Raw genomic sequence first — 22,581 nt, forward strand, 5'->3', positions numbered from 1 at the left:
CCTGTAGAACCATGAAGCTATCCAAATTCTGTTCATTATGAACTCCCCAGTCTGTGATATTATCTTACAGCAGCACCAAGTCAGAAACTCTGAATGATATCACAGAGTAATGAGAGGAAAATATGTGGACAATGAATGCAACATATTTGCTAGAACTGAGGATTAACTATAACTGAATTGTGGATGTCCAGACTTATAAAGGTATACAAATGCATTAAACTTATATTTTGAGGTATCTTAGCCAGCACCCTTCATCTACATTTACTGAATTAGGCTGTATTTTAATCTTGAGAATGAGAATGCTCTTTCAAAAAAATATGATTAAATCAAAAGCATATTAAAAAGTAAAGGAAAATTTTAAAAAAAAACATAAATTCAATCACTAAGTCCTTCATCACTAAAATATCAAATTTTAAGACCATAAATATACCCTGAATAATTGGTCAGAGTCCTCGCATCTCACTCAGTGGAGATCAAAACTCAAATTACAAATATACAGCCACTTTCTATGGGATTCATTTACGGATTATAGAAATGACTGAAACTGAAGTTGTATCCTAACAGGTGTGAAAAGTTCACACTTTTCTAATAAAAAGCAGCAAGGTTTAGTTTTAATCAAAACTCCCAATTTTATTTTTAAAAAGGAGCAAAATGAGAAGATTTTTACTTAATAATATCCAACTCCCTCACAGATATTAGGGTTTCATAAAGTGTGGGAAAATGTCACCTCACTTAATTGAATTTGAAATTTTCTCTATTATAAATATAAAAGGAGGTGTCTTGATATGCCAGGCACATATACAGGAAGAGTACAGTCAGGTAAGAAGAGCTAATATTCTTGAATAAAAAGCAATAACTTGTGCAAGGTAGCATTTTAATGTATTTTCTCCTCAACATTACTTACAGGAGCACCCTTTTCGCCAGCTGGACCAGGGGGCCCTTGGGGTCCCGGACGCCCTGGCAAACCAATTGGGCCAGCAGTACCGGCTGATCCACGTTCTCCTGGTGAGCCCTAGAAGAGAGGAAAATAATTATTTTGTTATTAATGGAAATAAAAATATTACTGCCTTAAGTTGCTTAGGTAACAATGGCATTTTACAGTCCAGTAAAAAATATAAAAAGAACTTTTAGAAAATTTTAAGATCTCAAATATGAACAGCTGTATCCACTATTCAGGAGACTAATTTCTTGTTCCAATATTCAGTGCAGCTGTTGATATTAGGAAAGACTAATGAGATAAACAACCACTTCAAAATTATATATGTATTTACTGTTTTATGGATGCTAGCTTTTAAAATTTGTATTTGCAATTGTGTACAATGCTCTATAAAATATCTATCCAATCTAATCTCTCATAAACTTTCTTTGTGTATATTATAAAAAATTGGCAGAATCCATTCCTTATACCATTATTTCTTAAAGTGATTTTAGAATTTCACTTCAAACTTGCTAAATCAGAATTTCTAAATCTAAAAATTGCCTTCAAAAAATGTCTTTTCAAGTACAACTTTTACATAGAAAATTTTGATAATCACTATACCAAAGTTTACATTTTTTTTTTCCTGGAGAAGAAGGCCTTAAATTTATCATAGAATTCTCTAGAAAATACTGGGTCTTATTAATTCACATCTGATTAGGTTTGTGAAACTGACTAAGAAAGATACCACATTTTTTAAAACTAATTTGCTTTGAAAAATATCTCATGTAAATTTTTTTAAAAATAACCTTATAGTTTTCATATTCTGTTTCAACAATTTATGAAAAAATTAAGTAGTGAAGGATAAAAGAAATTTAAAAATATTTACTAAATTATGTAAAGCTTAAGTATTATATACTTTCTATTTTTATTTTTATTTAATAAAATAGTATTTTACCTTTGGATGAGAGTCTTAGATGGGTGATTGTTATAATTTATCATATTATTTTATAATTGAATAAAATGGGGAAATGGGCTCATTCGTTCCATGAGATAATATTAGTACCTTTACCTAGTAATTAGTATCTTTATACAATTTCATTTTAAAATTCATAATCAATTATTTTTATAAAATCTGGAAAACATTATTTAACACTTATTTGCAAGTGCTATACTTCCCATATTGTGGAAATCATTCTAACATATAAATTTGAATTACTGAATTTATTCTAAGTTATATTTTATTATCTAGGTAATTAATTGCAAATGGCAATAAGGAAAATAGTAATAATACCAATGATTCGTATTTCCATATGCTTTAAAATTTACAAATTATTTTGTTTCACTTTGTCATTTTATTCTCTCAAAAATCTGAGGGAATTGATCGTGCAATGGCAGCATCTGAGCTTTAAAGATGAACAATCTGAGGCTCCAAGAGTTCCTCATGATTACATAGTTGTTGAGGGAACTCTGACATTGGACTCTGTTCAGTGCTCTCTCCATAGGACCCCCCACTGCTGCTCTCTGATGAGGACATCAATCATTCCTAAGGACCATTATTGGGGAATGTCCTTAAATTCAGCACCCACTCAATTTCACCAAGTCCTCACTGATTACAAAAAGATTACAAATAAATTTACTTCTTAATTTCCTGACATTATTTTCTAAATAAATCCACAAGCTACATATAGTGCTTTTAACTAGCCAGTTGTCTGAATATAACAATTAAATAAAATAAATGAAAGGGATACAGATTTATAGGAGATAGAGTAATCCAAGAAATATTATTTTCTCTCATTTCTGTTGATTTATGACTAATTGAACCACTATGATTACTATGGAGTAACTTAAACACAGGGATGCAGAAATAATTGGAGAAACTTTGCCAAACTATGGTTAAAGAAATTACAAAATTAGATGTTGACTTAAATAAATAATGACATTTCTGAGCTCTGAGTACTGTACAAAGACAAATCTAGAAAATAGTCTTCATATTGCATAATAATGAAAGAATTGTGTAAATAGTACATATTTACCAATCAAGTATCCCCAATACTAAAAATGCATACACAGTTACAAGGGAAAACATAAGTTAGCATTTTTCAAGTAATAAACTTCTGCAGTGCTATCAATCTATATTATTTTAATTTCATAATAATAAAATAATTTTTTGAAGAAGTGGCTTATCTGTTAAGTCAAGTGGCACAGTTCTGATGAGTGACTGCAGAGGCCAGTGCAGAAGAGAAATAATGATGGTGGAGTCTTTGGAGTGTTTCAGTGTCAAGAAGTGCACCTCTAAATGAAAAGTAGCTCAAAGATATGCTGCTAATTATTAGAGGGGAAACCAAGCAGAGAGGGGGAAAAGGGAGAAATGGGGAGGAGCAGTGGGATGCATAGATATTCCCCGAATTAATAAAAATGAGAGAAAAGTTTCAGTAATAAAAATACTCCTTTGTTGGTAATAGGAAAACATCAACAAAATTACAATATATAATGCAACAAGGGTTATTCTGTTTCATTCAGGTTACAATTGACAACCCCTTAAGATAAATTCTCACTATCAGAAAAACTGATCAATGTACCTACAAGGTATGACATCTTTTATTTTAATCTTCCACTTATAAACCTCAGGAAAGGATTACCACCCATTATTTTCTTCAAAGATAAAATATGCATCCTATATAAGTGCTGAGATATTTTATTTGTAATTGATTATATAAAAGAGATGCAGTTCTGATAAATCAAGGCATTAAATCATTAGGTTTTTAATCCTGTCTAAACCCCAATGTTGAAAGTGTGTCCAAGTAATCCAATAAATATTATTTTCTCTCATTTCTGTTGTTTTATGGTATCACCACAGGCTATGGAGGTGGACAACTGTGAGAATAGAAAGATAAAGAGGATTACTAGAAAGAAGATGATTATGTAAAGAAAATTTGCTATTTTCTGATTTTCAGGCCTAAAATGTAACAATAACTGTGCAAAGTACTTTTCATATGTAAGGTATGTTAACATACCACAGTGAATCTCATCACCATGTACATCCCCAAGACACTAAGTAAGCAGCAGAAAGATCAGTAGAGGGAAGGGAACAGAGGGAGGAAGGAGGAAAGTGAAAGAGGAAGTATTAGGGACTGAATTAGAGTAAATTATATCTCATGCTTTTATAATTATGTCAACATGAATCCTATGTCATGTATAATTCAAAAGAACCTACTAAGGACTTTATGAATGGGGAACAATTTTTCCCTGACTCTCTTTGTACCCACATAACCCATACATATTGTGTTAAATTTTGATAAGTAGAAGAAATAGAGCCATTTAAGGCCACTTCTTCCATTAAGGTTCAAATTGGTTATAAACACTTTCAATGGATGAAAGTGCTTTCCTTTACCCAAATAGTTCTTCTCCATTTTCAAGACCACCAAAGAACTGTTTTCAGCTTGGCTAACTACTCAACAAACCTTTTACCTAAGACACCATGGGGCTCTTTTATCACATTGCTGCCCTGATCTGAAAAGTTAAATCTTTCTCTTATTGATGCTGAGTCTAAAATTACTTGAGTAAATACACATTCTTCAGAGTATATTCATCCTGATCTTTCCACAAAAACATTCATACACAAATACTTAGAACTGCTTTTACTTTATGTTTTAGAATTCCAGGTGAAAAGTATTGTTTTCTACTATTTCACGTCTCACTGTTACTTACACAGCATGTCCAATTTATCTCTGAATATTTGGTTACACTATCTCCTGATGTGAGAAGTCTTGGTATTTTCCTTTACTATCAAAAAAAATTCCAGCCATTCTTTAGTCACAAGTAAAAAACCCTTTAACCAAAAAACAGTATTTCCCTAAGAATTAGAAGAGAAAAATACTTTTAAGTATTCCTTACATATAGTATTTCAGTTTTGCTACAATTATTTTCTAAATAAATCAGCATAGCACTGGACACTGAATTCCCTTTTAAAAAATATCCCCACTCTCTTCATTGATATTACCAAAGGGTAAAATATGTACTATGTACATTAAATAATAGAAACGATAGCAATAAATATAGAACATAATTAAATCAGTGATATGTATTTATATTTTTATAAAATCTCACCTGCTGGATTTTTTTTAAAAAGCTCTCTTGCTAATAATCAACAGAAATTTTAAAAATTTCAGAATAACAGAGTTGATTCTGTGTTTTCCCTAAAAATATGTGGTACTGGAATTAAAAGAAATACATGCTGCCTTAACTTGATGCATTATGATTGATATGTCACAAGGAAATAATTTATGGCTCTTTCTTTAAAAAAGAATGCATATTAAATTAATAATGAGGTATGTTTAATATTTAAAGTTAATCAATATATTTCAAATAATTGTTTTAATGTGTCTCAAGTATAGATGAAATGCCGATTTGAATCTATGAAAGTTTGTATAGTTTGTAGAGATTTTATGCTTTTATTACAAAGCATAAATATTTTAATTTATGCTTAAATTATGCTTAAAGATGGTAAATTTCAGATTACCATCTTTCTGTGAAACCTGCATTAAAATTAATAACAAAAATATATTACCTCTTTGTAGTTAAAATATTGTTCATGATCTTGTCACAGCTCATAAACTTTGAAACAAATGATGAAAACAAGAAGAGACTTTTTAAATGTATATTTGTGCCCCAAAGTACAATTTCAATTTCCTTTCCTACTAGTTATTTCAAATATTCTATAAGCCTAGATATTTGTAATAACAGCATGCTCTGCAGTGATTTTATTTTATACATAAATAAATGAAAAGTGAAAATCTCTGATGGTACCAACTGATTAAGCAAGTGATACATAGAAAATTTGCAAATCTTAAATATTCCCAAGCCAACTTTAAAAGAATAAGACTTATGAATCCTTTAATCTCAATTGAACCACTGGAGAAGTTCTGTCTCTTTTTATAAATTGAAGTTTAAATCCAATATTAAAAGAGGGTCCAGTTTACATATTCAATAAAAAACATACTGAGGATCCACTCTCTAGTGACACTTACTGCAGATACAAAATATATTACAATAGGTACCAGCCCTTGAGAAACCTGCACTGTAAATGAATTATGTTTCATAAAGAGTAGACATGTATAATGATAATTTTTTTGCATTGCTGTACAGTTAATAAGAAGTTTTACAATTGTGCAACAAATGAAAAATTATGTCTAAGATGTACGTTTAGATTTAAATACAGGTTAAAGTCACAATGATCAGAACCACAAAAGTAGAAACTTCTGCGTGTTTTTGTCAATGATTTCAGCACTTGGAGTACAGCACTTGGAACACAGCAGGCGCTAAGTAAGTGTATCAATTGAATGTGCAATCTTTTCCATTCCAGAGTCAGAGCACTAACTTTCTGATCTTGAGCAAATTCTCTAAGAGTCATTTGCTAACCAATAAATTAGGGACACAGTCTATCATGAGGCTTGTGTGATATTTAACATGTTGATAACACCTGAAATTCTTTGAACAATTCTTGTCTTAAAGTATGAATGCAACAGATGTTGGAAAACTATACATAAGCATCTATATATTTTTAAATAATTATATAATCTCAAATAATTGTATATGTAAAATTTTATAGAAGAGATAACTAAGATCCAAGAAGTAATATGGTATTGTTAAAGTAAGGTGGGGGACAGGGAACTTTCTCCACACAGCATTAAACTGTTTTTGTGTTTGCCCCTAGAGCAATGATGACTATTTCACATATTAAAAGTGTTGAACTGGAAAGAATTTTCAAGAAAGGTTAAAATCTAGAGAAATATCAGTTTCCTAATTTGTGATATAAATACCAATGGACACATGACAATTTAAAAGTTCCATTTAGGTGACCTTGCTATTGTGAATAACTAAATACCTGTGCTATTTTTACGATGTGGCATTTTCATACAGGAGCTAATAGGAAATATGTAAGTTATAGAAGTGTAGAGATCTATTGCCCAGCATGAGGACTCAAGTTAATGAAAGGGCACTGTACTATCCATTGAGGTTAAATAAGTAGATTTCAGCTGCTCTTGTCATAAAAAAGTAACTGTGATAGAAAGTTACTTGCTTTATTATAGTAATAATTTCACTATTTAAATGTATCCCATAACATCATGTTGTAAACCTCAAATATATTTTCAAAAACCTTTTGTAAAGGCAACAATTTAATATGTATTGAATTACACATATTATAATGACAGTATCATTATATTTATCAGTATATTTGAGTACTCAATAATAATCACTATGGAAAACTTAGGATTTTTTTCTCATTTTCAAATAAAAAGTGATCATGCTTTCATAAAGAAGGAATTTAAATATCTATATTTAGTTCTTTTTTTAAGTATATTGTTAGTTTTAGCCCCTTCTGCAACCCCTCTCTCTAAATTTTCAGTGTCTTTTCTAAACCTCACAATGGCAATGAAACAAGCAACAATAACATCATTCTATATTCTTGGGGAAGTGAGAACAGGGGCTGTTTCTCAAATGCTTTAAACAGAGGAAGAGGGAAACACTAACATAGATATTTTATCAGTTATTTTATATGTGTATTTCATATTCTGAGGAGCATTTGTAAAGTAAATGAAACTGATAAACAGACAAATGATCTTATTAGTATTCACTTAACATGTATCTACTATGGGGAGAATAGAAGCATAAACATAAGAAGTTCTTGTAATACAGACTATTCAAGTAGGTCAATTTTAAGGCCAAATTGACCTTCATGGCAAGACTAATATGATATAATTATACTCTTCAAATGATATATTTTAGATCACACAGGCCAAAAATTTAGATGAGATATCAAACATTATTAGAATTTAAAGCATAAATTCTCAATGATCAAAGTCATGCAGTTATGCAAACTTTGGTCAATGGTCTCCAATCCTGGCTCTACCTGTCTCTCATCCCTAGCTGGATGTGAGAATAGCTTAACTGAGATCAACCTGGGCCACAAGGTTAAGGCCACAAGAAGATATGCTTTATCATTAAAAAGTACCATATATGACCCAATAAGCCAGCAGGTGCCATCCTTCTGAAACCTTGTCTATTCCCTTGTTTGCAGAACAAGTAAATGTCAGTGCAAAGAAGGTTCCCAGGAACAGGATGCAGGGGAAAAAAATGAAAAGAAATTGTAATTATGAAAGGAAATAAATGTAAGCTCTTAAAGAAGAGAGGACACCAAGATGAAATAATAGCATATGAAGAGTATAACAGATTTAGAATCTTCAGGGGAAACCATGAAAGAGAAGATACAGGAAGTGGGAATCACAGTATTTCAGTTGAGAAATACTGAACACTTACCCTTTAGCAGCTATTTGACTGTCTAAGATATTTTCCCCATATTGAATCCCAATACTCCCAGGAGAAGGAAAGAAATATAAAGATAAAAGGCTTTACCAACCACCCTATCATATTTGTTTTAATCATATTTTTAAAGAAAAAAAACTGTTGGTAAAGAGATGATTTCATATCATAAGATATGGAGAAAACATTACTTAGGTAAAACGTTCTCCTGATTTTTCTTTAGGAAAATAGAGGGGGTAAGTGAAAGCTGAGAATTTGCTACATGTCATATCTGCACATATGGCATGTTTGTATACATACAAAACATTTACCCAGTTTATCTTCAATATGCAGGAAAATGCTGCACTGCCTGCCTCTCTCATTCTTCACTCCTTGCTGCTTTCTGTTTCAGGTGTGTAACAAGTCACCTACTACATGCTTAAACCCCTGTGATCAGTAGACCTGCCTAGGCTTTGACTGGCATCTGTGGATACAACATCATGCATACAGTGAGCACTTGATTTTGACTTGACTTAAAAAGAACAAAGTCACAGAACTCTGTTGGTAATTTTTTTTTCTTAAGTGCAAGAACTATGAACTGTTTCTCATTATACATTTACTCCTAGTAGCAAAATCTTTTAGAAAACCATAATCTTAAAATACCTGTTCTTTCCTAACAGGACCAAAACAGCAACGAGAACTTCAAGACTAAATTCAGCACACACAAAAATTATTTTTCATAGATAAAACTGATTTTTTTTATTTATAGCTCCAACTCCAACATAATTCTTTTAGACAAAAAACATTATTTTCAATTTTGTCTCTCTGGCCTTTTAGTTTATCACTTAATACTTATTATTTTTTTTTCTTATCTGTCATCCTCAGTAAAACATAAGTTCTTTGTAGGAAAAGTCTATTTTATGGATCTGTATAACTTCATCTTAATAGATGGTATATTCAGATATATTGTCATTCCAAAAGAAAAAAAATTATAGTAGTTTACAGAGAATACATAATATATAAGAGAATATAAGTAAAAAAACAGGTAAGCATCAAAGACCGGTAAGCAAATAACATTTTATTGGCATTATATGAAGCTAAAAATATTAGCAATGTAAACATGCCTACAGACAAGGGATTTTCCCTCTGTAGGCCATGATCCATTGATGAGTTATAAAGTCAATTTAATGGATCTTATCCAGAAGTTAAAAAATAATAAAAATAAATCATAATAAATAATATTAAAATATGTACACAATTTGTACTTTTTATAATAAGTATGTTCAAAAGATTAGAAAAATGATAATAAGGTATCATCTTCCCTATTGAGACTCAATTTTGACACCATGATTTTTGCAAGCCAAAGGAAGAAGGAAATTCTGCATTTCACAATTCATAACAACTGAAAGAAAAATAGTTATTCAAGAAACCACACAAAAATAAAATAATTCTATAAAAGCAGACCTAAAATGAATACTTTTAAAGTTATGATTATCAAGAGATTTCTTCTGAGGATATTTACAAATAGGATCCTGTCTAAAGCAATCTCCCATATTCTCAAGCACATTCTTTAGACATGTCTTTAGGCATGTCTTTATGCTTCACCGTCTTTCTGAACACAAGACGATGGCATTCCATGTAGACCAGGCAGAGCTTAGTAAGCCCAGTGTGAGAGATTGTGATAACAGTGTGATGCAAATTCTCTGCTCTCTGTTTATTTCTGAATGAATTATGAATAAAGAGAACAGGTGCAAAATATATTCATAGGTGAATAAACAGATGGACACAGAGATAGATGGATGATTACAAATATTGTATTTGCTTTCTATGGATTAGAAAACATAGATAGGATACAGAGTTTAGGGTGCATGGTTGTGACACATAAAAAATATCTATAATCATTAGGGACTCAACCTTTGCTATGATAGTTTAAGCAGTTTAGTCTTTGATTCATTCAAACAGCCAATGGGTTACAGGGAAACTGTATTAAAGCCGAGTTATCTGGAATATTAGCTCTTCTGACTCTTATTTTAGACAAAATTGTTCACAAGGGTATGGAATTCGGGTGTGATGGCACATGCCTGTAATCCCAGTGGCTTGGGAGGCTAAGACAAGAGGATCACGATTTCAAAGCCAACCTCATCAACTGGGAGGCACTAAGCAACTCAGTGAGACCCTGTCTTTAAATAAAATAAAAAATAGGGCCGGGGATGTGGCTCAGTGGCCAAGTGTCTCTGAGTTCAATCCCTGGTATCAAAAATAAATAAATAAATAAAAATAAATAAAAGGGTATAGAAATGTCAGGACAACTTGGAAAAATGTAATCAAAAAGGAGGGAGGAAGGAAAAGAGAGGGGGAAATTTAGTTAAGCAGATTTTACAGAGAGATCTACATATCTAGAAAGGGATTTATGTAATGAGCTATCATGAATTTCATCTGCAGATAAAGGACTTTAAACTTATACAATCTAACTATCTTCTCTAAGCCTAAGATCATTTGCCTTAAAAATGAAATGCAATAATACAACCATGTCAATTTGCAAGAGTATAATGAATATATAGTACTCAAAACAAGGGTTGGAAGAATTCACACTCAATAATATTTTGTTTTCTTTTTCTATTTCCTTTTTATTTCCCATTTCTTCTTTACTCAAATTCTTTTCCTTAGACAATTCTTCAATTTTTAATTTTCTTTCCCCTAATGTGTGTAACTGCCAAATCTCCAACACTCTCTGTTTCTGTGCATTTCTTCTGTACTTAAAATTACTTGGCCAATATCCCAAAGTAAAGTTAATTTGAGATTGATATAAAATCAGACCTACCCATTATAAAACAATGGAGTCTATAGAATATTCATATGCTGTTTTCCTCTTAAGACTTATAATTTTAGGTCTGTCCCCAACAGATCAGACATTTCCCTCTACTATTCCACTGTTATCTTTTTGATTAACATCACAATATAGAACTTGTTACTTTTCTTGCCAAAAAAAAATCATCATTCCTGATTCCTTCATTTTAAATAAAACTACACATTATCAAATCTTATAAAATGATTTAACATAACTGATTTTTCTAGATAGGTTAGAGTTTGCATCTAGAACACCAATTTTTTGTTGTTTTTGTTGTTGTTGTTGCTCTGCTTTGCTTTGCTTTAATCTCTGTCAGTTGGAATAAATTTTTTTTCAAAGTCTACTTCCACATGCACATGACTGAATGACTGCTGTAACTGAAGCCAATGGAGGCTTGTTTGGCAGTTGTTACAGGCTGGAATCCTCAACTTGAGTCCCTCCTCCATATTTTACTGTGATCATAGCCACAGTTTTGGAAACCCGTTGCCATGAAGGTTGCCTCTCTTTTCAGTGCATCCTCCTCCAACAACTGGGGAATAGCTTTAATTGGTTTATGCTTGAAAAATTGGATGAAATTTACTGTCAGAATAAGTAGTTATTCAAGATTAAGTCAAAGTGAGTTTTTGAGAAACATTTCTACTAATAAAGTATAAAAACCTTTAAACATTTTTTTTGTGACTTCCATGAGGTTTTAAATTTTTATGAATTTTCCCTTTGTTCTTGATACAGATGAAGCAAAATGGTTCTAGGTTTGGAAGGCATCATTAAACTGTCATTCCCTCAAAAACACAACCCTGACATTATCATTTGGTTTTTGTCTTTCCTCACTGCTCATGTCCAAAATTAAAAAAAAAAAAAAGTGCTGTTACTCTACCTTCCTGTGTTGACATCTGCACTGTGCTGTGACTCCCCACTTGCCTGGTCAATGGCTCACTATAGTATTATAAATTAGCCCCTGAATGTTTACAACCATCTAGCCTTTCCCATCTTTATTATATATTTTACACTAAGGGAAAAGTTGTTTTCCTAAAATTTTATTTATTCATTATTTATTTATTTAATCCACTTGCTCCAAAGATGTCAAGTCTTCAAATTAACTCCCACTTACCATATTAGAGCTTCAATAATCATATGCCATATTCTATTTCTGCTTTAGCTTTACATGATGCAAAATAATTAGCTAAGTACCTAGTTCCCAGCAAGAATTGAAAAAAATTTTACTTCGTCTTCCAAAGCTTACCCTACTTTAGTAAAACTAGATATGACCTCAAACACTCTATCTCTTTCCTCATGTGTTCTCTCTTATGTTTTTGTAATCTCCTGTGCTTTGTTTGTAAAGCCAAGTTGAAGGGCCTTTCCACTGATTTCTCTTCTCTCCCTCCCCCCATAGAATTAATATCTATTGCTTGTATGTCATTAGGCTTTTAATCACCAATCAATTGATAGTGCTGTTTAATCTTTAGTGGGACTTTTTTTCTTCAAAACCATTTATCATATTTTGAGTCAAGTGACATCTTTTGTGGTTTTTAATTGTATAGAAAAAAGTATTTAGTAATTGTTATGTAAGTATTTGTTGAAGGCAACTAAATAAACAGCACATTTACTTTTATATTATATGTTGTTCTATATTTAACTGGACAATTTCTAATAAATAATCTGTAAACTATATGTCCAGGGGGTTTATTATGCACCATACATATATATTGGTTTCAATTGCTTTGAAAACCTGAAAACGCTTATTTGCATGGGTCCTAAAAAATATTTTAAAACAATTCTTATAGTTATAATTCAGACTTCACTAGCACAATGATCATTGATTTAAAAAATCATTTATGCCTAAAATAAGATGATCTTATAACCTGAAAGTCCGATTAAATGTATTGCATTCTACTAGAGTTATTGAAGATTTTATGTCCAAATAAAAACTTTTCTTATTCAACTGTTTTTCCTGCTAACATTACCATCACTAAATATTGAGGGATGTAAAACAATCTTATACATTGGATTTTATAAATTTCATGGAAAGTCAAATATATTCATTAAAATATATTATTTTTCCTTAAAAAATCTTCACCAATTTGAATGATTTATAGATCTTCAGGTCTAAGAATAATGTCAATCACCCTAAAAAAATGCTATGCTTGCTGTGTTCTCAGTATTAGTTATGGAATACAGACTTTACTCCTATATCAGGCTTTATGATAATTAAATTGAAAGGTATGGAATGATTTCTGTGTGCCAGGTGCTGTATTGTGAACATAACCAAAGTAATACAGGGAATTCACAGAGTAATAAGAGAGGCAACTGATGATATTCCAATATAATTTATAAAATAGAAGTCAGAACTCTGAGGCAGGGGAGTTTCACTAATAAATGATCCATAGAAATTTCTACATCTATGAATAATTGCAATTTTTCCAAGGAGAAAGAGAAAAAAATGCAGTTTCCTAGAAGAACATGAGAGTATAAATTATACTCTCTCAAAGGAGAAAACATCAAGGTGGCTTGGGGAACAAGAAGATGTTCAGTACCTTAGACTGGATAGATGTAAGGGGAAGAATTAGGGGGAAAAAAGACTACGGTGATTGGAATCAAATTGGAAAGATGACCCAGTAGCCATGAGGAGTTTGATTTCTCAAGGCACAGTGTAGAGCCATGAGAAAGGTATAAGCAAAGGAATGGCATGGGTAAGGAGGTGCATTAAACTAAAATTTAGAACTGATCTTAAAAACTGACTGATGAGTGAAGGAAAATGGAGTCAAGAAGAAAGACATTGCGAGTCAAGGAGGAAACGAAAGGGTTAAAGAAACATTTGAAAGTGGAACTAATATGACTTCAACATGCTGTGGATGGTAGCTAAGAAGGGATTTAAAGCAACTTTCCACTAATCAGGCTGATGAAAAAAGATGGAGATTGAGAAAAGGCCACCAAATATTGCCTTTGGTCTGTTACAGTGGCTTTTCAGAGTACAGACAGGAATAAAATTGAATTCGAGGAAAAACATGAAGACTGTATTCAATGGTTCTCAAAGGAGTTTATTTAGACATATGATCATCAGAAAGAAGAGATTAAAAATCTGATGTTTACTCATTTGCCAATTATTTCATAGTGTTAAATTGACTAAATAAATCCATATGTATCATATATAAAATGGCATGTATTTTTCATGTTTATGGGGTTTATTTATATCACCAACAAAATCTGAGTCTTATGAAGTACTTAGAATCTCAAATTAAGCCTGTTTTGTAGCAAATGATGACTGAATATAATATATAAGCAATTCAATCTTATTTTATGATTAATTTTAAAATGAGAGGAAAAGAGATGGAGTAAAAAGAATTCAAATTACAGCTTCTCCATGGTTTCCATGACCATGAGTTTCTATTCCTCATAATTATGATTTATTTCTTTGGTAATGGTAAGAAGCAAAATAGCTCTTTATATCTCTGGACAGAAGTAGAAGCAGAAGCAAATATTTCCAATCATCTAAACCCTTCTGTTTCTGCACTCATTAGTGCGTGCAATTAGTAGAATCCAGGCATTGACTGATTTGATTGGCATGTGTTTATTTTCTCTCCTACACCCTGTGAGATCACAGCAGGAGAGTAATGAAAGAATGGCTGTGATTTGCAACCATAGATAGCGTAGCTGTAGCTGTGGATTATCATCATACTTACAACTGGACCAGGTGGGCCCTGGGGACCTTCTCCTCCTTTCAGTCCAGGTGCACCCTAGGAGAAGTGTAAAATCAAAGAAAATGAATCAATGTGAACTAAATATAAATGGAAGGAGATGTACGATTGATAAAATGAGAAAGTCAGAAAGTATTTTTTTGATACAAACATATATGCATATATGCAATGATAATCAAATGCTTATGTTTACATACATTGTCTTAAATACTCAGGACTCTATTTAAGCTCTGAAAAAAAAAATGCTTCTAATAAGCACTTCCATTCACACATATATTTATATGTTGATTATACCTGAGCTCCAGGAAGACCTCGTTCACCTGGGAAACCACGTAATCCTGCTGGTCCATCTTTCCCTGAGATACCTTGAGGTCCTGGATCACCCTAAAGAAGATAATATAAATCCATCAATAAAGAGTAATTTCTACACACGTTTATATGAACAAAATTGTGATTACCTCCAACCTGCTGTCAGGAAAGCTTAAAAATTACTTAATGAAAATTTTGTGTGGAATGTCCTATACATTAAAATGAAATAACAATACCTCAATTTAAGGATTTATATGTATAAATCAATAGTTTTATGGTCAATGAGCTAATTGTTCCATTATTCAGTAATATCTTCAAGTATAATAACCTTATACTAAATATCTTCCTGACATGTTTTACTGACATTAATTTAAATACTAGCAAAATAGAGACTCTCTGGAGAAGTGGTAAGCAGTACCATTAAAAGCAAATGAATGCTTGGAGCTAAGAAAAGTCCTTGAGCATGTCATACCTTTGCACCTTCTTTTCCTGCAGCACCAGGAAGACCTTGCTCACCAGGAGGACCAGGAGGGCCAGGGTGCCCACGTTCACCTATGGGACCAGTCTCACCTGTTGGTCCCTGAATTAGATAAGCAAAACCACATTAGTTTGCTCTTTTAATTTTTGACAAATATAATGCATACTCAAAACATATCTTACTCCCTTGTACAAAAGTTTAACCTTTTCCTTTATTTTCATGCTGTTCTAAAAAGCACTTCTTATCAAACACTGACAGTAACATATCTGACAAAAGTCTGAAATGATTTCTTGCAATCGTGGTTAGGATATCCAAGGGTACAAAAGAAAAAAAAAATACATGAAGTCTAAAAAGATATTTTCCTTGTTTAACACTAGAATTGCTTCAGTGTAAGGGCAGTCCAAGTACTGTTAAAAACTGTTTTGGAAGCCAGGTATGATGGTACACACCTGTAATCCCAGCAGCTTGGGAGACTGAAGCAGGAGGATTTGAGTTCAAAGCCAGCCTGAGCAATGGCAAGCAACTCAGTGAGACCCTGTCTCTAAATAAAAATACAAAATAGGGCTGGGAATCTGGCTCAGTGATCAAATAAATGCCCCTGGTTAAATCCCCAGTATAAAACAAAACAAAACAAAACAAAACAAAACAAAAACAAGTTTCATGCCATTTCCCTTTTTATATAAGGTGTTAAATCAGTTTAACAATAAAGAGACATTGGTGATATATTGATAGGTACTCTACTGAGTCACTACTTGATAATAAGCCTAGATCCTGGGAACTCAAAAACTCAAGTAGTTCTCTTTGGAATTTCCATGCACTGGAGACCTCTCTATTTCTAATTTATATTCATTTGAAAAAGTCTAAGGAATGTGGCAGGGGGCCCCTGAAAGCAGTGAGTTTGGGCCAGAAGTTCCTTTAGGCCAAAGGTATAACAAATAGCAAGGTCCCTTAAATTGCAGCAAATGCCAAAATGAAAAATGTCAAGTCATTAATATGTCCCCTGACTGGTACCATTCGTGGTCCTAGAGTGTAACAAGCTATCAAGTATAAACAAGGAATGGTGACCAGCTGGTCTCTATGTTCACTCAGAATAAACAGCAAGATGAAGGATTTAAGTTAAAGATATATAAAGAGGAAAATTCCAAATGTTAAAGTTGTTATACAGTGGAATGTGTTACTGAAGTTGCTTTGGAATATCATTCCTTGTTATTTTTCTAAAAATGCAACATATTTTTAACTTTTGGTCTTGTATAAAGAACACATGTGCCCCAAATATTGGCACACATTTCTAGATTTATATTTCTTTATGTAATAACTGGAAGTCTTCAACTATTATTGTGCAAAAGTTTTTCTCCCAAAGATAATTTTTTATCCGAATGCCAGGATTCACAAGAAAATGATATGAAGTTGTTACTAATTAAATAGCTGTATCAGTGAGACAAAAATGGGCAGAGATTTATACAAAAAAAAAGATGAACTATTTCTTCCATTACCTCACTCCCTTTATTCTAACATGAAAATATAGTTACATTTTAAACAGGGAGTTCAATTATTTATTGACTGATTTATTTGGTACCAGGCATTGAACCTAGGGGTATTTAATCATGGAGTCATATTGCAAACCCTTTTTATTTTCTTATTTTGAGACAGGTCTTATTAAGTTACTGAGGCTGGCTTTCAACTTGTGATCCTCCTGCCTCAGCTTCCTGAGTCACTGGGATTATAGGCAAGTGCCACTGTGGGAATTAAGATTGTCTTTAAAATAGTTGGATTTCCATTCATAATAGGAAAAATATATCAATGAAGATGTATACTCAATAAAATACCTGCTACTTTTATGCCTTAACATAAAGAAGGAGGAAAAAAAAAAAAAACAAGTCAGGTCCCATAATTGTAGATGTCTGCATTTGGCAGGGATACATTTTCAAAAGGTATCAGTTCCTGAAATATTCAGTTAAGACACCCAACATGTTTACATTCTAGATAGACTAATTCAGTTTCTCCTCAGAGATATTGAGTATAACAGGAATTATGCTCTAGTTATTCTTTCTTTTTTCCAAAGAAAATGGTTATGAAGTTATTTGAAACAAAATAAAAGTATTTTCAGAGGAAGCTTTCAAATTATTGATTAATGTATATAATATGCAATATATACTTAATATATGTATATTCACTCTTGCTATGGTATACACTGAAATATATTTGTATTACTTATATATTTATTCATATATAAAAGTATTTCCTAAAAATAGATTTCACTGTATATCTATAATTAAAACTGAAGATCTTTAAAAAGAACCCTTGAGTACACACACACACACCAAAAAAAAATGCATGATGACATGCATGCTGTATTTCCTTGGAAAAAGAACAAAGAGTTAAAATTTTCCCTTAGGTTTGAAATTATTCTCTGAAATAAAATTATTAAGAAATCCAATAATTCTTCATTTTTGCTTTTGCCACACAAATTCTTAGAAAAAGAGTGTAGTTTTGTTTCTCTGGGGAGGGATGCATATTTATGGATGTGCATGTTAGTGTATGTGTGAATACATGAGTTACAAAGTACTGAGAACAAATTATTAATAGGAAAAAGAGTAAAAAAATTAAATAATTAAAACATTTCTCCAACTGATCTTGCTTTACTGTAACTTGCTATTACCAGGGGTAAAATTCCTGCTAAGTAAACTAAAAGTGTTCTGTCCAGTCCATATGTTTTGGGACAGGATAACAATTTTATTTTTTATGCACACTAATTATTATATACAGCTCTGTGATACCATAATTCAGGATATTTCTCCAATATTTTAGTTGTCTGCTACCTGTCTTGAGAGAGATTCTTAACCAATATTTCACATATGCTCAAGAAAACAAAATAATACTTATTCCTGATATGAATAACTGTTGTTATGATGACAAAACCCCTTAAAACATGTAATAAGTTACAAATATTAAAATTTATAAATATTGTTATATTCTGAGCTTTATCTTATTCTTCTAGGCCTAATTAATACTCAAAGGCCTGAAGTCATTTTGTAATTTTAAATTTTAAATGGACAAACTCTTTAGAAAGAATTTTGGGTTCATAAAATATAGATGGTGCCATGGTCAGGCTTTAGTGTTAAACTCATTGTGAATTTCTGATACACTTTCATTATATATTCTTCTCTTTTATTGATATAGGCAAATGATAACCTGCTTTAATTAAGCAGATATTTGCTGAATATCATTTGATGTTGGTAATCCAGATACTTAAATGTGATCTGAAATTTAAAAATACAACATTTGGAATCATAATAACATGGATCCATGTTACACAACTTATTAAGGTGAAAAGATAAACATAAAAATATACCTCATTAGCAAAATAAAGGAACATACCTGTGGTCCAACAACACCTCCTGGCCCAGGGGGGCCAGTCTTGCCTTGAAATCCCTAAAGAAACAAAGTATTATCTGTAAAAACTATGTAAAGGACAAAGCATAAATTAAAATTTGACAATTGAATAACTTTATTAAAAGAAAGTCAACTATTGGCTAAAAATACCTAAAGTGCTTAAATCTGAGTTAACATATTCCAGTTCTTTTAAAAATCCAAAATTTGCTATCTTCACTGCTTCACATTGTAATGCAATGATTATTTTCAATATACCAAAATATAAGGCAGTATGATTAAGCTGGAGCACAAATGTATTCTTAGCCACGTTCTACCAGGTCAAACAACATATAGAATGTTAACATAGCAATGTTTATGGATGAAATAAATGATGATTTAGACATTCTTTAAAACAGTCCACTGATTCTCTATCCATAGATAAATCTATAGTCAGTGATCTACATATATTTCTTTTTAATGCATTCAAAAAATCTCATAAAATATAAAAGGATACAAAAATACATATTTTACATATACAAGAGAATACTTTGCATGATTAGTAATCATTTCATCTTTTTACAAATGTTCTTTCTAAAAACCCAAAAGAATATTGTTGGAAATACACCTTGCAAATAATGCAATCATTAAAATAGAATCTGGTTGATGTGAACATAATGCCTTTACTAAATCAAGCTTTGGGGAATTTATTTTGGTGCCTACATTTCTCTAGACTCGTGGATTATTCATTCTGTATAATTGCGTTATGATAGACAAAGTGCTTTCTCATGTGAGTAAGGTTGCATTTAACAGTTAGGAGAATAGATAGAAAAAACTAAGAGGAAAACATTCCAAAGAATAAAATTAAAGTGAATAGTGTTTACAAAAGTTTTGTTCACTGTAACATGTAATAAAACTGGAAATAATAAAATAAGCAAGAAAAGAAGCTAGTAGTCCACATTTGTAGCACAACCTTCCAGGTAATTATGATTGAATTATTTGTAATAGCAAAATTCTATAAGTAAAAGGAATCTGAATTTATAATTATTATAATTTATATCAGAAGGAAAACATAAAACTCTATAATTCTTTTTTTAATATTTACTTTTTGGTTGTAGTTGGACACAATACCTTTATTTTATTTTTTATTTTTATGTGGTGCTGAGGATCTCACATGTGGGAGGCAAGTGCTCTACCACTGAGCCACAACCCCAGCCTCATAAAACTCTATAATTCTTAAGACTATCAGGGTTCCACTTGAGCTATCATTCTAAATAGCCAAACCCACTAATCCTGAGTGAAATTATCACAGAATTTATTTAGAATTTTATAGTCAAAATAGCAGTTTGCTTAATTTTAACTTTTTAGCAACCAGGAAGTTTGGAAATCTGTAATCAGATTTTCAGATTATATACACACACACATATAAACACACATATACATGTGCACAATATATGTGAGTATGAATATGTACACTTCTCCTGGATTTTGTCAACAACCTCCATGACGACATTTCTTACCTCTATGATGATTCATTCTTCCACCTGCTCCAAACTATTTCTAAAACACTGATCTATGTTAAACCCTGACTTTTTCTCAATAAGGGCCTATTGGTCATTCCAATTGTATGTGGTTCTGTCTCCAACATTTCCAACATGGTGCTCACTGGAAGTACCTTCTCTGAGTTGTGGTTTTCTTTATTTCTTTTGTTTCTTTATTAATGAAGTATCTTCTGTTCACACACTTTCCTGCAGCTATCAGACTCAGTCATTTAAACCTAGAGTGTCACCTAAGAGACTCTCAACATTGAGCTTCTCTCATGTCCCAGTAGACTTGTGTTATTCAACTCCAATCATCTCTTTCTTTGATGACTGCAGTTTTTCAAATCAGGTTCACTCATTTATCTACTTTTAGCCAGAATCACTATCTCACATAAGCAAATCTAATCAACTCATTGCTAAACATATGTCAAGTAATATTGATGACAGAGTTCAGCACAATCTCAACCTTGTTGCTACTCCAGTCACATCTTTTGCTTTGAAAATGTGTCCTAGGTTCTACCCACACTAATCTTCTCACCTGTATCTGAATCATACATTTGCATGACCTGTTCCCTTTGTTTGGATTACCCTTCTCCTTCAAGTTTGACTTGAAGGAGAAAATGCTTTTCTGAACTTAAAAAATATTAAAATCTTTTTCCTTAGTGAATGTGAGAGCAAAAAGTGAATTTAACAACAATTGATTAAAATTAATTGATTAAAAATCAATATTTCATTGAGGAAAGTCTATGAAAAATTTATATTCCACATTTGCACTCATGCATCCTAAGGGGAAAGAGAAAAGCTTGGCTGCTAGCCCAATTGTGCAGGTGATGGATTTTGGGGGAGCTGGAAGAGAGCACTGCCCATATGTCTGTTTATTCAAGACATTTATTGCATTTGCAAGTATCTGATAAATTTACACCAGAGATTGTACAGAAAAACTACACACAGTAGAATTCTTACAGATCAGAATGGGGTTTGCTTGTCTGATATTTTCGTTTAAGAAAACTAAACTTACTTTTAAATTTTAGAATAACTGATGCCCTTTTAAAGTCCCTAAAAACAGAAATTAATTTGATATATTCATGGGTAGCTTGGAATATCTAAGACCCAACCAAAATGTAATTCCTATTCTAATAATCTCTAAGGGACTTTATTAATTTTGGCATCAAAACTGGATTTAGCAGTGTCACTGAGACAGATTTGGGATATTTCACTATAATAGGAGCTGTTTCTGACTTTTTTCTGGAGACTTGAAAAAGTTTGAAAATGTAAGGCATCAAAATGAATCTTGAATTTATGAATGTGGAAGAAGCTAAACAATAATGAAATAATTTCCTCTTTGAAATAAGATAACACATATATACAAAGCCTATCCAGTCTAGATTCTGATCTTATGCAAAGAAATCTTTTGAATTCTAGGCAGCAAAATAAAGTGAAAAAGAACAGTTCCTGGCCATAGGGTGATTCACTCTTTTATGAAAAGAGGTTGTGAAATCAGAAATATAATTTCCCAAAAATAATCCTGGCCTTTGTCTATGAGAAACTACTAGAGAGAAGGATTCTTCCTAGAGGCATTAGTTAATATGTTCTTTTCTTCTTTGTTTAAATTCAAATGTTATATATGACATAGTTATTTCAGAGAAAAGCAGAAGCTCTCGACTAAATTGAAGACAAAGTGATTTTAAAATGGTAATTCTCTAGGTATTCCTTCCTCAAAAACAATTTCAAAAATATTCCTGTTATTCCCAGGAAATAATGTGATGGTTAAAATGATTGGATGCAAGATTTAAGTGGGAATGTTGTGTGGGAATTTGAGTGTAAATTTCACTGTGGATTCTTATTTAGAGAATCTATATTTTCCTCATCATGGAGATATCATTCCCAAGAGGAAACTCAAACAATTTTATTTTTTGGCCCCACTATAAATCATTTTGATTCAGCTTTGGAAAGTCCAGACTTTGAAATTTCTAGCCTGGATAAAATTAGGAAGCTGTTAAACTAAGAATTATCACTTGGAGAGTGAGACAGGAATTGGGTTGCTGCTGACAGACTGTTTCTCCCATGGCAGAAAATTAATAATATTTTAAGATTTGTTAACACATATGGCTATGCAATTCCAAATA

The 22,581-nt window shown here is 31.8% G+C and overlaps 1 protein-coding gene across 4 annotated transcripts in view; it reads right to left on the reverse strand.

Moving 5' to 3' along the window:
• Positions 1-22,581, reverse strand: part of Col11a1 (collagen type XI alpha 1 chain) — a 213,862-nt gene that overhangs the window by 58,811 nt on the left and 132,470 nt on the right. For all 4 annotated transcript variants that reach the window (XM_026409165.2, XM_026409163.2, XM_026409166.2 and 1 more), the window contains 5 exons: positions 18,924-18,977; positions 15,540-15,647; positions 15,053-15,142; positions 14,744-14,797; positions 905-1,012 (listed from right to left, as the gene is read on the reverse strand). In XM_026409165.2, the coding sequence (XP_026264950.2) occupies positions 905-1,012; positions 14,744-14,797; positions 15,053-15,142; positions 15,540-15,647; positions 18,924-18,977 (414 nt within the window). The remainder of the gene's footprint in view (positions 1-904; positions 1,013-14,743; positions 14,798-15,052; positions 15,143-15,539; positions 15,648-18,923; positions 18,978-22,581) is intronic.

This window comes from Urocitellus parryii, chromosome 11 (genome assembly GCF_045843805.1).
Source record: "Urocitellus parryii isolate mUroPar1 chromosome 11, mUroPar1.hap1, whole genome shotgun sequence".
NCBI lineage: Eukaryota > Metazoa > Chordata > Mammalia > Rodentia > Sciuridae > Urocitellus > Urocitellus parryii.